This window comes from Glycine soja, chromosome 18 (genome assembly GCF_004193775.1).
Source record: "Glycine soja cultivar W05 chromosome 18, ASM419377v2, whole genome shotgun sequence".
Classification (NCBI taxonomy): Eukaryota; Viridiplantae; Streptophyta; class Magnoliopsida; order Fabales; family Fabaceae; genus Glycine; species Glycine soja.
In genome coordinates, this window is record NC_041019.1 from 15,035,528 (window position 1) to 15,048,721 (window position 13,194).

General features: G+C 34.2%; 2 protein-coding genes across 8 annotated transcripts; one reads left to right on the plus strand and one right to left on the minus strand.

Moving 5' to 3' along the window:
- Positions 1–610: 610 nt before the first annotated feature.
- Positions 611–9,734, plus strand: LOC114396333. 7 transcript variants are annotated; one of them, XR_003663281.1, is made up of 10 exons: positions 611–1,107; positions 3,396–3,504; positions 4,622–4,890; positions 5,040–5,273; positions 5,962–6,317; positions 7,013–7,224; positions 7,311–7,567; positions 7,663–7,953; positions 8,588–8,678; positions 9,217–9,734. XR_003663281.1 is itself a non-coding variant. In XM_028358245.1 (10 exons), exons 3-9 carry the CDS (start codon positions 4,668–4,670, stop codon positions 8,657–8,659), a joined length of 1,533 nt encoding a protein of 510 aa, XP_028214046.1. In that variant the 5' UTR covers positions 612–1,107; positions 3,396–3,504; positions 4,622–4,667; the 3' UTR covers positions 8,660–8,703; positions 9,217–9,734. The 7 variants fall into 7 exon arrangements, 5 of the variants coding, with proteins under 5 accessions (XP_028214048.1, XP_028214046.1, XP_028214047.1 ...); XM_028358245.1 differs by having other exon boundaries at positions 612–1,107; positions 7,663–7,841; positions 8,588–8,703; XM_028358246.1 differs by having other exon boundaries at positions 612–1,107; positions 7,663–7,841; positions 9,184–9,734.
- Positions 9,735–10,538: 804 nt separating this feature from the next.
- Positions 10,539–13,168, minus strand: LOC114395876 (hevamine-A-like). Its single transcript, XM_028357744.1, has one exon. The coding sequence runs from the start codon at positions 11,658–11,660 to the stop codon at positions 10,773–10,775; it is 888 nt and encodes a 295-aa protein (XP_028213545.1). The 5' UTR covers positions 11,661–13,168; the 3' UTR covers positions 10,539–10,772.
- Positions 13,169–13,194: the final 26 nt, after the last annotated feature.

Here is a 13,194-nt window from a genome sequence, read left to right on the forward strand (position 1 = left end):
TATGAGAAAAAGGTTGGTAAATTTGTTGTTTTTTTTTCTTTTTATTCTAATCTAATCACAATAAATTATATATAATAAATTTGTTGATTTTTAATATTAAACATTTTAATTTTTTAATTTCATGTTATCCTTGAAGATTTTTTTCATTATTGATTAATTATTTTTAATCCCTTAAAAAAATATTTTGTTTTAATCCTGTTAGATTGTATATTAGAGGGAAAAACAATAAAATTGATATAAGTAATAATAATTTACATAATCAAGTGATTTAGAGTTTAAATTCAATTCTTAAATTGAAATAAATCATATTTAGAGTAAAATATTCATATATTCTAATTCTAATAAAAATTAATCATTAATTAGGGATGTAATTTTCTACTAATGTCATGCTAACAAGAGAGAGAAATAAATCTTTTTAAGGTACTTAAAATGCAAAAATACTCCTATTTTAGACAGGTTTAAATCTAATCTACTACTAGTATCACGTATTCATTCCAACACATTGTGAAAGTGAATTAAGCCAGGGGATGCCTACAAACTAGCAGTATTTATCATCATATTTCAATTAATAACATGTTAACTCAACATATAAATTTACAATAACAATAACAAAGCCGATTAACGCAATGTGAAAAAAAAAAACAAAAAACACAGAATCGGAAAAAGAAGCATCATCGCATTATCATCGACTCACCAACGAAAAACGCTGCATTACACTATCGGTGTCAGAAAAAGAACGAAAGCTCAGAAAACACACACACAAACACAAAGTGAAGAAAACGAAACGGAAACGAGAAAAATGGAAACTTTGCCATTACCAAAGTGTGCGGATCGTGATGTTTGATTCATAAAGCGACACACGCCCTTTGCTTTTATGCTCCGGCAATGCATCATCATCTGCCATAGATCCTTAGCTTCGCAGAATAATTTCTACAGACCCATGTTGATTCTCTCTTTTTGATTGTTCCAAGGATCCGTTTTTTTGTGACTTAGCTGGTGCATTAGCTTTTTAGGTTCCTTGCAAATCGAAAGAATCAACCTTGCCTTGCACGTAAGTACGAATTCGACGCGTTCAGTTCAGGGTTCATTCTCGCACCACTACCACCGGTACATGCTTCTCTTCTTACCTTAACCCTAGCTACACTAATATTTATTTATTTTTGCTCTTTTGGGTCGATTCTGGGTTTCTCTGTCGTGTACTTGAAGTGTACAAATGGGTTTGTTTTATAAAGGCTTGAGTGCTAAATGGGTATGGAAAAATTGAAGCTTTTGGCCCCCATATCATCTGTCTGTGGTGAAATAAATGGCTTTTTTTTTTTATTTCATGTGATTGCATGATATGGCTGAGTCATTTGAAAGAGAGGGTGTTATTATGGCAATATTTGGAAATAGAAAACCGAAGCATATCATATGTCTATTTAGTATTCGCTATTACTTTTATTCTCCTTTTTAATTCATTTATTATGTTCCAATTTCACATTCCTTAATAGCTCTTCTTTGCAATTGCATTAGCTAGAGTCCTGTTACTACTGTATATATGTTTTTGTTTCATCACCTCGTCCATTCTTGATCGTTGGATATCAGGTGAAATTTTCTGCAGTTAGTTACATTTTGTTTTCAGTTTTAAATTTTAATCCATGTGCTCCTAAAGTTCCTTCCCGTTGCTTCTATTTTATTACTTCAATTTTCTTAATTTGAACCCACATTGTAACAGTTTCTTAATTTTTAGCATATTAAGTGACTACCATTTCTTTACATGCTGTTTTGAGTGATTTCTTCCTTCCTCCCTCACCTTGTGTATGAAGTTAGGGTGCATTTTCTGACATTGGATGCAGGGAGCGTTCATTAGGTAGTATTTGTATTGGGACTATGCATGCACACTATATGACAGGCTTCAATTTGAATCCGAATGATCTTTTCTTTTACTTTTTTAATACTCGAAAGAAAAAAAAAAAGTGGGGGTGGGGGTGGGGTTGGGTATGAAGTTGGGCAGCAAATGGATCTTCTTTTTACCTTTTAACATACCACTACAATTACTTCCTGTATTAGCTCAAGTAGCAACCCTTATGTAAAGGGCTTCCCTGTTTGTACCTTTTTTTTTCTTTTTTTTTTGCTTGACAGGTGACAACTTGTGTATATTTAATCATCAAGGGAGATCTTAAACTTAATAATATTTCTGAAATTTGGTTTTTAACCGTGTCGAATGGCATCGTGTGATCCATGTAGTCGACCTCATCTTGTGGGATAAGCCTTTGTTATTTTTTTATTGCTCTAAGCTAGTATATTTATTACTGCTATGATTTTTTGTTTTTTGTTTTACTGAATCAATCTTCTTGCTCTGAAATATTTTTTCTCTGTTTCCATTAGTTGAATTTACTTTGATACCCCCCCCCCCCCCCCCCCCCAACATTCAGAGCACTCCCTTTGTTTACTACATAAGATCACCTCTGAAGCACAATTGTGACCCCTTTTTTCAATATCCTTTTCCGCCCAAATTGTTTGATATGAAATGTTATATGTTGCTGTTCTTGGTTTTCTGATTATAATCATTATATATCTTAAATGAATGAATTAAACCTTCAGTTTGGTAGTGGATGCGCCACTGATAAATTTGCAGTGGTTCCAAACAGGAATAGGATTTATAAATATGGATGGCTTAGCCTCAGAGCCTGGTATCACAGCAAGAGTTGGTTTGGTTTCGAACAGGAATAGGATATATAAATTTTACCCCACCTCTCTTTCTCTCTCTCACACACACATTATGTTTTTTTTTTCTAATTACTTTCACATACAAATGTAGATTGTAGACATGGTGTTGAGTGTTGTAGATTAAGACCCATTTCAGGCTTTGGCGAAGTTAGTGTTTTTTGGTTTAGATATGAGTCCAAAGAAAAGTTAGCGTCATAATTATGTCTACCAAAACAATTCATAAAGCAACACATTCACTAGTAAGCTTGCCTATTTTTTTTTCCCGTTCAGTTGTAAAGCTGGTTCTGTTCCTTTCTTGTTTTCTTTATTTTCTTTTCTTCTCAAATATCAACCAATTCCATTCATATAATATATCAGATTCTTCATTTTCCTAAATAAGGAAATTGTGAAGTATATAAATATATGGTTTTTCTGACCAGGGATAACCAAGTAATTAATCTAATCTACTGTTCTTCTTAAGGTAGATAGAAAATCAAAAGTTGTTATCCATCCTATATATGTATACATATATATCTTCTGTGTGTCAATTAAGCTTGCTTGCCATCAATTACTTATTTTGCTTCCATCCTATAATTTATTTGTTTTGTGTGTAAAAGATCTTGAAGCTTTTGATCTTTGTTGTTAGGTTTTCAATTTTCTAACATGATTGGTGTTTCTGATTTGAATCATCAAAATTTTTCTTGCAGGTCTCTCTCCTGCATCTGCTGCCTACTGCTACTGCCAATAGACTATCTCCAGGAGGAGCCCCATCATTAGCTCCCGGGAATGCAGCATCAGCATTGATCCCCTTTTCAGGTGGATCCTTTATGGCTTGTCTTTTAGTAGCTCTATCTCTATTCCATTTTGAGAGTAGGAACATGACATTAGAGACTATTTTTGTGTCTTCTAATTTGAGTGAGTGAAATATAGGTTCTCTCTTTTTTTTTTTTTTTTGTGATTAAGAGACTTGTATTTTGGTTATGGGCCAGCAGGATACAGAGTTTTTTCTTGTTTGCTGAGTTGAAAATAACTGATGTTTGTTATGACTTTTTATGACTTTGTTTGCTGAGTTGAAAATAACGGTGATCAGCTGGATGTTGTCATGACATTTTATACTCAGCTGTTTTTGCTAATATTCTATTAATATATTTTTGTTCCTGTGATCTGATTGTGCAGTCTTGAAAACTCCCAATTGTTTATTATTGAATGAGTACGATTCACTGTCATTGAAGAGTCAGCATTGCTTGTAAACCATATGCTATGATTATTGTAAATTTAAACATTAAAAATTTAACAGTATGGCTGATGAAGGAACAAGAAAGTGCCAAACCCATCTACTTTTCCAAGTTCTTCATTAATCATTTTTTAATATAACCCTTATTTCAATGATGAAAGCACGGCAATATCATTTATTCTTTAACTTTAGATTATGTACTCTGGATCTGTGCTGGAGCTGTGTTTTTAACTCTCCATCATTAAAATTTTTGGCCCATGGGATGGCCCTAGCCCACAGGGCTTTGTGGGATTTTTTATAAGTAGGCCTTTTGGCCCTATGAGCTTTTTGGCCCTGGCCCACGTTGGCCATGGCCTAGACCTGTAGGCTGGGCCAAATTGACAGCTCTAACTAGAAGGATGGTTGAGGAAGTTTTAGCTTGACATTTTCATGTTTTTGTTTTATATGATCTCTGATTCTAATAATCGTTTTATAATCTGAAGTTGCCTGCTTCCCTTTGGCAATAATTGGTTTACATTGAAGGCTGTAACATTTAATTATGCATTAACATCTTAATCTATAACTATTTAAGCTTGCATGGATTTGAGTTGTGTAAGTTTAGTTACATAAAATCTTCAGTTGGCAACATGGGTGATTTATGGTTTGCAAGTGGCCTTTTTGGTGTGACTTAGAAGTTGGAAACTATATATTTTTCTGCAGATGAACTGGTCTGGGTCTGAATCTGAATCTTGGGACGTGCTTTGGAATGGCTCTGCATAGAACCAATGGGGAATTGTTCACTGAGAGAAGAAGCATCGATGATGCAGTTTTCAATTCTTTTGAAAAAAGTGATCATGGCTCTAGAGTTTTACGTCGTGGTCGAAAGTTTGGTCGGATTACTAAACACAAACTTTCACGCTGGATTTTCCTTCTCACAGCACTCCTTTCAATACTTTTAACAGTTTATGGTTTGAAAATGTTTTTTCAAGGTGAGGACAGAGACATGTGTCTTTTCTCCTCCCCTGGTATTTTGTATGGTTATATACAAATAGTTTCCCACTGTCCCTCATGTATCAGAGAAATCCAACTTCATGATTTTTCACTTCTAGTATTTATTGACAATGGTTTCGTTACACAGCTAAAATGGAATCCAAGTTCTCAACAATACCACACAGTATACAAGAAGAACGTAACCTACAAGAAAATATTGTGGTATCTGATGATGGAAAGACGTCTAAAGAAAATATTGTGGTGTCTGATGATGGAAAGACATCTAAAGAAAATATTGTGGTGTCTGATGATGGAAAGACATCTAAAGAAAATATTGTGGTGTCTGATGATGGAAAGATGTCTAAAGGGAAGCGCCGAAAGCGTAAGACTCGTTGCCTTGATCCTCATTTATCTTTAAATTATGTTTTATGAATTTGAAGTCAAACTTCACATCTAGTTCTGTTCTGTGCTTCATCCCCTCCCCTGTATTTCTAAATGAAGATCTGTTGAGAAACCCATTTTAGAAAAATCAATAGTGAAACGAAAGTTCCGAAACATCAGATAGAGAATGAATTTGCATGTTTAAAATGTAGAAAAATGAGCTATCTGGATGGCTGCTGGAGTAAACATCAAGACCAATAAAAAGTTGTCACAGATAGTGGAACATTTCTAGGATAATGACATATTTTTGTTAGCGTCTAGTAAAATAGTTTCTTTGTGTTATGTGAATCATATTTTCTTTGCTGGCGGAACTTGATTATTCATCTGGTTGATGTTGTTGCTGTGACATTATGATAATTAGCACTTTGCAAATGATGTGTGCTTCTGCATATGGTATTATGTTGATTACTTTTAAATCTCAAATGCAAATGGTGTTTCCAGTGTTAAATGAAAAAAGAAAAAATCTTTGGGGTTTTTGACGCCATGGTTACATCACTTGCTAATATTTGAATTTGGTCAACTAAATCAGCATTATTCATGATCTATCAGATAGGTTCCTCATAGAGCTGACTCTAGTATTAACTGGATTCTTTACCTCCAAATATTTTCCTTGAATATCAATCCTTCAGATTTTCCGTGTGAAGTTGGACTTCTGGAATCAGTAGATGGCCTTGTTGAACCCAAAAATTATACGAACTTTACATGGTTTTCTCTAGAGTATGTTGACCGTGAAGATAGAACATCCAAAATTGATTTATTTGAACCTCGATTTGGAGGACATCAGACTCTAGAGGAAAGAGAAACTTCATTTTATGCAAAAAACCAGACTCTTCATTGTGGTTTTGTAAAAGGGCCACCAGGACATCCAAGCACTGGATTTGATATAAATGAAAAGGATAAGGCATATATGTACAGATGTAAAGTTGCAGTTTCTTCTTGCATTTTTGGAAGCTCTGATTTCCTACGGAGGCCTACAAGTAAACTGGTAATCGTGCAAATTCTTTTAAAATATTTTTTGCTGTTTTATACACTATCCATAATAAAAACAAAGAAGTCTTCAGTCAAGGTTTTGTTTGATCAACATGCTGAAATGAAACTAAAAAATCATGTTAGTTTAATAAAGTGATGAAAGTTTTAATTATTGGAGCCAGAAAAGTAATATGTAAGTCAAAGATATCGAGTCTGAATAAGATGATGTATGTTATATGTGTTCTGCTTTTCACCCTCCCCCTGTCATAAATTTTGAAGAGTAATAAGCAATGGAGCATAACAATATAGTAAAAAAACTAATAGGAGAGGAGAAACTTGTAGAATGCAGACTTGGATCTCTCAAATGAAAGTTAATTCCACAAATTTTCCATTTGATACGTCAAATCTTTTGTGATTAGGTAGATTTGATTTCTTAAAATATTGCCTTTGTTCATGATGATAATGGATGATGCATTTGTTTATAAGTGTTATCATTATGGCCTTTCCTTGAAATTAATATTTCTACAATATATTTTGCTTGATCACATTTACTGTATTTTATGGTATGAAGTAGAACACCAATATCGACCTGAATTATGTTATTATGATATTTCATTGATAGATTAATCATTACTGCATTCTGTCTTTGATTTATAAAGCATATGTTAATTATGTGGAAAATATTATATATGTTATTTTGCTGCAATGCAGATGAGTCAATATTCAAAGGACAATGTTTGTTTTGTTATGTTCCTGGATGATCAAACGCTATCCAAACTTTCATCAGAAGGAAGCAGTCCTGATGAGAAAGGGTACATTGGCTTGTGGAAAATAGTTGTTGTAAAAAACTTGCCATATGAAGACATGCGGAGAACTGGCAAGGTGCCAAAATTTTTATCACACCGCCTCTTCCCAAATTCTAGGTAGTTCTAGTAATCTGTTCTAGCATCCAAGTTTTCTTTCTTTCTATTCCTCAATTTCATGTTGTTTAAAAATCATTCCTTGGTAGGTATTCAATTTGGCTTGACAGCAAGATGCGACTCAACTCTGACCCTATGCTGATTATTGAATATTTTTTGTGGCGAAGGAAGGCAGAGTATGCCATTTCAAATCACTATGACCGCCACAATGTTTGGGAGGAGGTACTCCAAAATAAGCGCTTAAATAAATACAACCATACAGCAATTGATGAACAGTTTAACTTTTACCAGTCTGATGGCCTCCCCAAGGTTGACCCATCAAAGCCAAATGATCCTCTTCCGAGTTGTGAGACCCTTTTCATCTTTGTTTGTTGTGGAATACCTGTTGGGTCTCCTTGTGCATAATAAGATAATCTAACTATTGAGTCTTTCACTTTGCAGATGTTCCTGAGGGTTCTTTCATAATCAGGGCACATACACCAATGTCAAATTTATTTTCATGTCTTTGGTTCAACGAAGTTGATCGATTTACATCTCGTGATCAACTAAGCTTTGCTTATACTTATTTGAAACTTAGGAGAATGAATCCAGAGAGACCATTTCAGCTATATATGTTCAAGGTGAATTTTTAACACATTTAACCATACAACAATCAGTGCATTGCCATATAAAGGGAGGGCTATTTTTATGAGTGAGAGGAACAAATGTAGGCCACTAAATCTTACATGGATGGTAAAGATTTGCTTCTCTCTCTCTCTCTCTCTCTCTCTCTTTACGCACACACACACAGGCAAAGCTGAGGGAGTTTGATCTTAACCATACAACAATGCATGGATGGTCAAGATTATCTTAAATCTAATCTTGACCATCCATTGTTGATTGTATTATCAAGATTAGATTCTCATGTTCTCACCTTGCATGCTTCCTACACTCATGTGCATGATTGTTCAATGCCCATTTTGAAATTCAAAATTTGAATGTATTATGTGATCTCCATTGAAAGCCCTATTATTTCAAAGGTGTTTTCTGTTCGAATTGGACAAGGAAATCCTTCTCAACTGCTACTCGCAGATTACATTCACTTTGCATAAATATAAATTATTACAATTTATAATTGTTTACTGCAAAAACTTCCCCATTCTCTTAATTTTGAGCCTCTAATGGTCATATTGTTTTGTCATGTTAATTCAGTAACACATTCTTCCTCTCCTTTCCCTCCTCTAAGTAAAATAAAAAGAGTAGTTTATATATATATATATATATATATATATATATATATCTGAAAGTTTTGCTCTATGGTGTTGCTTCAAAGGCATTCATGTATTCATAGCAACTGATAAAGTCTGTTCATCATCAAACTATGCAGGATTGTGAACGTAGAGCATTAGTGAAGCTATTCCGGCATAGGGCACTCCCATCTCTGCCAGAGACTGCTTGATCAGTTCCAGATATATAAGGTGCCTTTTGCTGCTGCATGATCATGTACTGTTCATTTTGATTATTTTGAGTGCCATTATAAGAATATGGCTCTTTATTATTTATTTGTTATCACTAACTGTTTTCTTTGATGAATTAGCTCACTCAAGCAAATAAGATTTTTAGGAAGTATCTCATAAATTGTGTAATGATAGAATTCATGTCATTTAAAGTTATATCCATTGCTTGAATTAGGAAGTTGAAACTTGGATACCTCTACATATCAATTTAGACTTGCATCCAAAGTAGTAGGGTCTGCTTATTATGGCTGAAAGTGTGAAAAGCAATATTGAACAAGTTGAAAATTCGGAAGAAGAAAACATCATCTAATGCTTGATACAATAAAATTGAGAAATGGTTGAAAATGGGATGTGCCTTTTTTCAGTTTTGACCCTCTCGTGACCAGAGTGAAACTCAAAACCTCACAATATTTAGTCTTTATTTTGCACCTTCCCACTAAGCACACTCTTGATCTTCTTTCTTAAGCTCCTAAGTCCTAACAAGACATGATATGTGAAGGGATGCGCACTACACTAAGGGCGCAGGTCATCATATTTAACATCCCTTCCAGCTTGGCTAGCCTGACAAGACACACGTGATATGTTTTAAGCTGGACCAAAGAGACAAACTCATTCCTTGCAGCATAGTGGATTCTTATTCTTCCCTGCAACCTCGGCTGAAGAGTGATTGCAGGTGCATTTTTGTGGCCAAGGTTTACTCCATTATGGGGTTCAGTGGAAGTTCTTTATGAGGGAAGGGCAAGTTGATCAAGGTTTTAGTTTTGTTTAGCTTCCTCATGTTTAGTGTCAAATATGGGGGATGGGGTGATTTTGCTAACATGTAAGAATACTTTCTTTTTTCTTTGTGTAGCATGCAGCAGGTTCTCTTTCCTCTCCCATAAGTAGAGGGTATTGGCTGGTCATAAAACTGTAAATTGCCTTTTATTTTAGTAACATTTCTGGTGAAGAGGATTTTTCTTTCTGTAGCGTGTGTCCTCATATCAAAATAAAAAAATCAACCACTTTTCTTTACATGAATTGCCTATGTGATTGCTTTGAATGTGATTTGAAGCTCTAATATTTAATGTTAATATTAAACGTTTGCTTGAGCGAATGAAATCGTATTTTCAACTATTTAATAACTATTTTTGGCAAAAAGACCCTAAATCTAAAAACACTAGCTATAACATTGATTCCTCTTCTATTCTATTAGCATTACTTTTATATAAGCAAATTAAATGTTTTTTTAATGTTGTATATTAAATAGTCATTACTAGTAACAATACTTAACCATTCACACTCTTTAGATTAGACTAGGCCATTCAATACACTAGTTTGATACTTTCTATTAAAGACCGCCCGCTAATTGGTTTAGAATTGTGACGATACTAATTTTAAGTTCTATTAGAACTTTGGTTTTTTATTTTATTGGAAGGTTCAAGACACTGGACATTTGAGGCAAGTGAAAAATTCTTCGAGCACAATGATTACTTATCCAGAAATAGTAAAAGAAATTCTTGTGGAAGTAGTTTAATTATCACATATAACTACGTAAGATTGGAAAATTGATGTTTTTTTTTGCATGTTTTAAAAAAAATTGGTAATGGAAAATTGATGTGCATTCATTATTTGTTATTATTAAACACGTGAATTCATTATCACCTTTAATTAATATTTACTAATATTTAACACGTGCATTCATTATTAATATTTGTTATTATTTCTCTTGTTTTTTCTACTCGAAGTTAATTAATGAATAATGATACCTTAGCATCAGTTAATAATGTGAAATTCTTTTATACTGGCAGTGAAATTAAATTCTAAATACACGGAAACATGTTATGGTTCTAATCTACTTTCTTGCATACTGATTTGTTATGGTCCACAACATTCATCTCCAAGAGCATTCATTTGAAGCATCCAAACATACTTCACATCATAGGCATTAATATTTGAATATACACCAGTACACACATATAAATAACTGATAACATGTATTTTTGGTCTAGATCACAGATATCCTCCACATATAAATAACACGCATTACATACTGCTAGTAGATGATGAGTTTGGATATTAGACATGGCTCCTGATGGAGGAGCTATATCCACTCTGAACATCATAATACCTTGACCACAGCATAACACCTCCATATTTAGAAGAACCCTTAATGGCTGGAAGCACATTGGAGATAAGATCAGCAGAAGGAATGAAACCACTTCCTGCTGCCTGTGGTGAAGCTGGTAACCCCAAGAATATCTTGTTGGCAGGGATACCTGATATCCACTGCTTCCATGCATCTTCAAGGTTGCTAATTGCCCCAGAAGTGTATTGGCAAGGAGGGTTGTTGTAGAATTGGACCCAAACAAAGTCAAAAAGACCTGTTGTGAGGGCATTTCCTATCCAAGCATCAGGAAATGGACATTGAGGTGCCGCAGTTATGTACACTTGCTTCCCATAGCCTTTAAGGAACTTGGCAAGATCACCCCAATGTTGGTTTGATCCACCTTCAATGTCAAAGTCAATGCCATCAAGAATGGCGGGGCCAAGAGGGCGAGATGATGACTTTCCCCCCAAGAAGTTGTTCCAAAGGTAAATGGCTACTTGGCTTGCATCTTGAGTGGATGCAATTGAGTAGCTTCCAGCACCTCCTCCTAAAGAGAGCAACACCTTGATGCCTTTGGCTTGGCAGGACTCGATGTCTGAGCTTAAGCCGGTGCATCCTTTACTGTATGGATCACAGTGACCAGCAAGATTAATCATGGGAGTTTGGCCATTGCCAAAGGTTGGCAAAAAGGCTATGATCACATAATCATAGTTCCCCGTGGCACAAGCCTCGGACAGTGTGCCCTCGTTGCCATTCTGGCCCCAATAGATTGCAATTTTGCCAGCATTGAAACCATTTGCTAGTGCTGACAATACTAAGCAGAAGAATGAGACTGAGATTGCTGATTTAAATGCCATTGTCTATTGCGTTGCCTGAAGAGATATCTCAACCAATTTAAGCTGCTACTTTTCAAACCGTGCTGGTGGATAATAGGTTTTATAATGGAACCATGACAACTAAGCCTATAAAAAACATTGTCCTTTTCTTCTTAAGAATGTTGCTTGGCAGTCACTTCGTTTCCCACTACATGCCTAAAATGCAGTCATTAATGGTAACCCCATTTAAGGTTCCAACAATTATACTAGTCTATTTGACATTTCTTATGTCCATTCTCTGTTGTGATCTTCTTTTTGGTGCTACTCTTATTTTAAATTGTTCTAAGAAACAGTCATTTAAGCAGTCATTGTCCTCTTTTGTACTCTTCTTATGTCTGTTTTCTGTTGTACCATGCAGCAGTTAAATTATCACGCTACTTAAAACAATGGAATTGGATCCTCTAGAGTTTGGAATTGAACTGCTACCCATGTAGTTATTATCCAACGGTGTATGGATTTTGAAAAATGAAATTATGCTTTATTTTAATGAATGAAGAAACATTTTGAAGGGTTAAGATTGGTACAGTTAAAACATCTTGATCCAAGAAGAATTATGAGACTTGTAATTATTAGAAAACTGTGTCCTTGTGGAACTTGCAACTTTCCTATTTGATTTAAAGTTTAAATAACTTTTTAATCCTTATAATTTAATATTTTTTCATCCTTGTAATTTAATGTTTTTTTTTTCGTCCTTAAATGGGAGATCTCATTTGTCTTGAAAGGGTCAAGAGCACCAAAAAGAAAAGGAGATGATTTATGCCTTATTTGTTAATCCTCTGAACACGTTTTGGAAGTGTTCTGAAAAATTTATCATTGAACATAAATTATCATAGAAAACAAATTTTAAAACAAAAACCTGAGAGATATCAATCGGGTTCTTAGATTTTTTTTTTTTTTTTGTTCTCACTATTCAGTGCCCTTCTTTTTTTTTTTTTGTATTAAGAGTTGAAAACAAACTAGGAGTCTGTTGTCTGCTATATTTTATTATAATTATAATTTCACTATCCATACCAAAATGCTGAGCAAAACTGTTTCATCCTTCATTGATCGTGAATTGGATAATTGGTCACAATCAAATTTGTAGGCAAACCTGTCCTCCATGCCCTAGTAGTAGTAACACAATATTATTTATTAAAATTTATTAAAAATTGTAATTTTACAGGTTTTACTTTTTATTTAATGAGTTTCAATCATGATTATATATATTAGTTTTTAATAAAATTTTACAAATAGTATAAACTGTATTAAATAGTGTGTTGGCAACACTCCTCTCCCTTTATTTGTATAGATTTATTAGTCTTTTTCATGGCTTGGCTACCACAAACATGGAGTCATCATGAAATGAGAACAAACTGATTTTTTTTACCTGTATCTTCTCAAACAGTAACTTAACGGTTCAGCAAGGTTAGTGAAATTCTTCTAGGTGAAGGCGTACGGTGGCAATTACCTTAATGGCACTTAAGAAAAACTTGCCCTAACATAACAAGACTCCCAAAGAACAAATATAAGTTTTTAA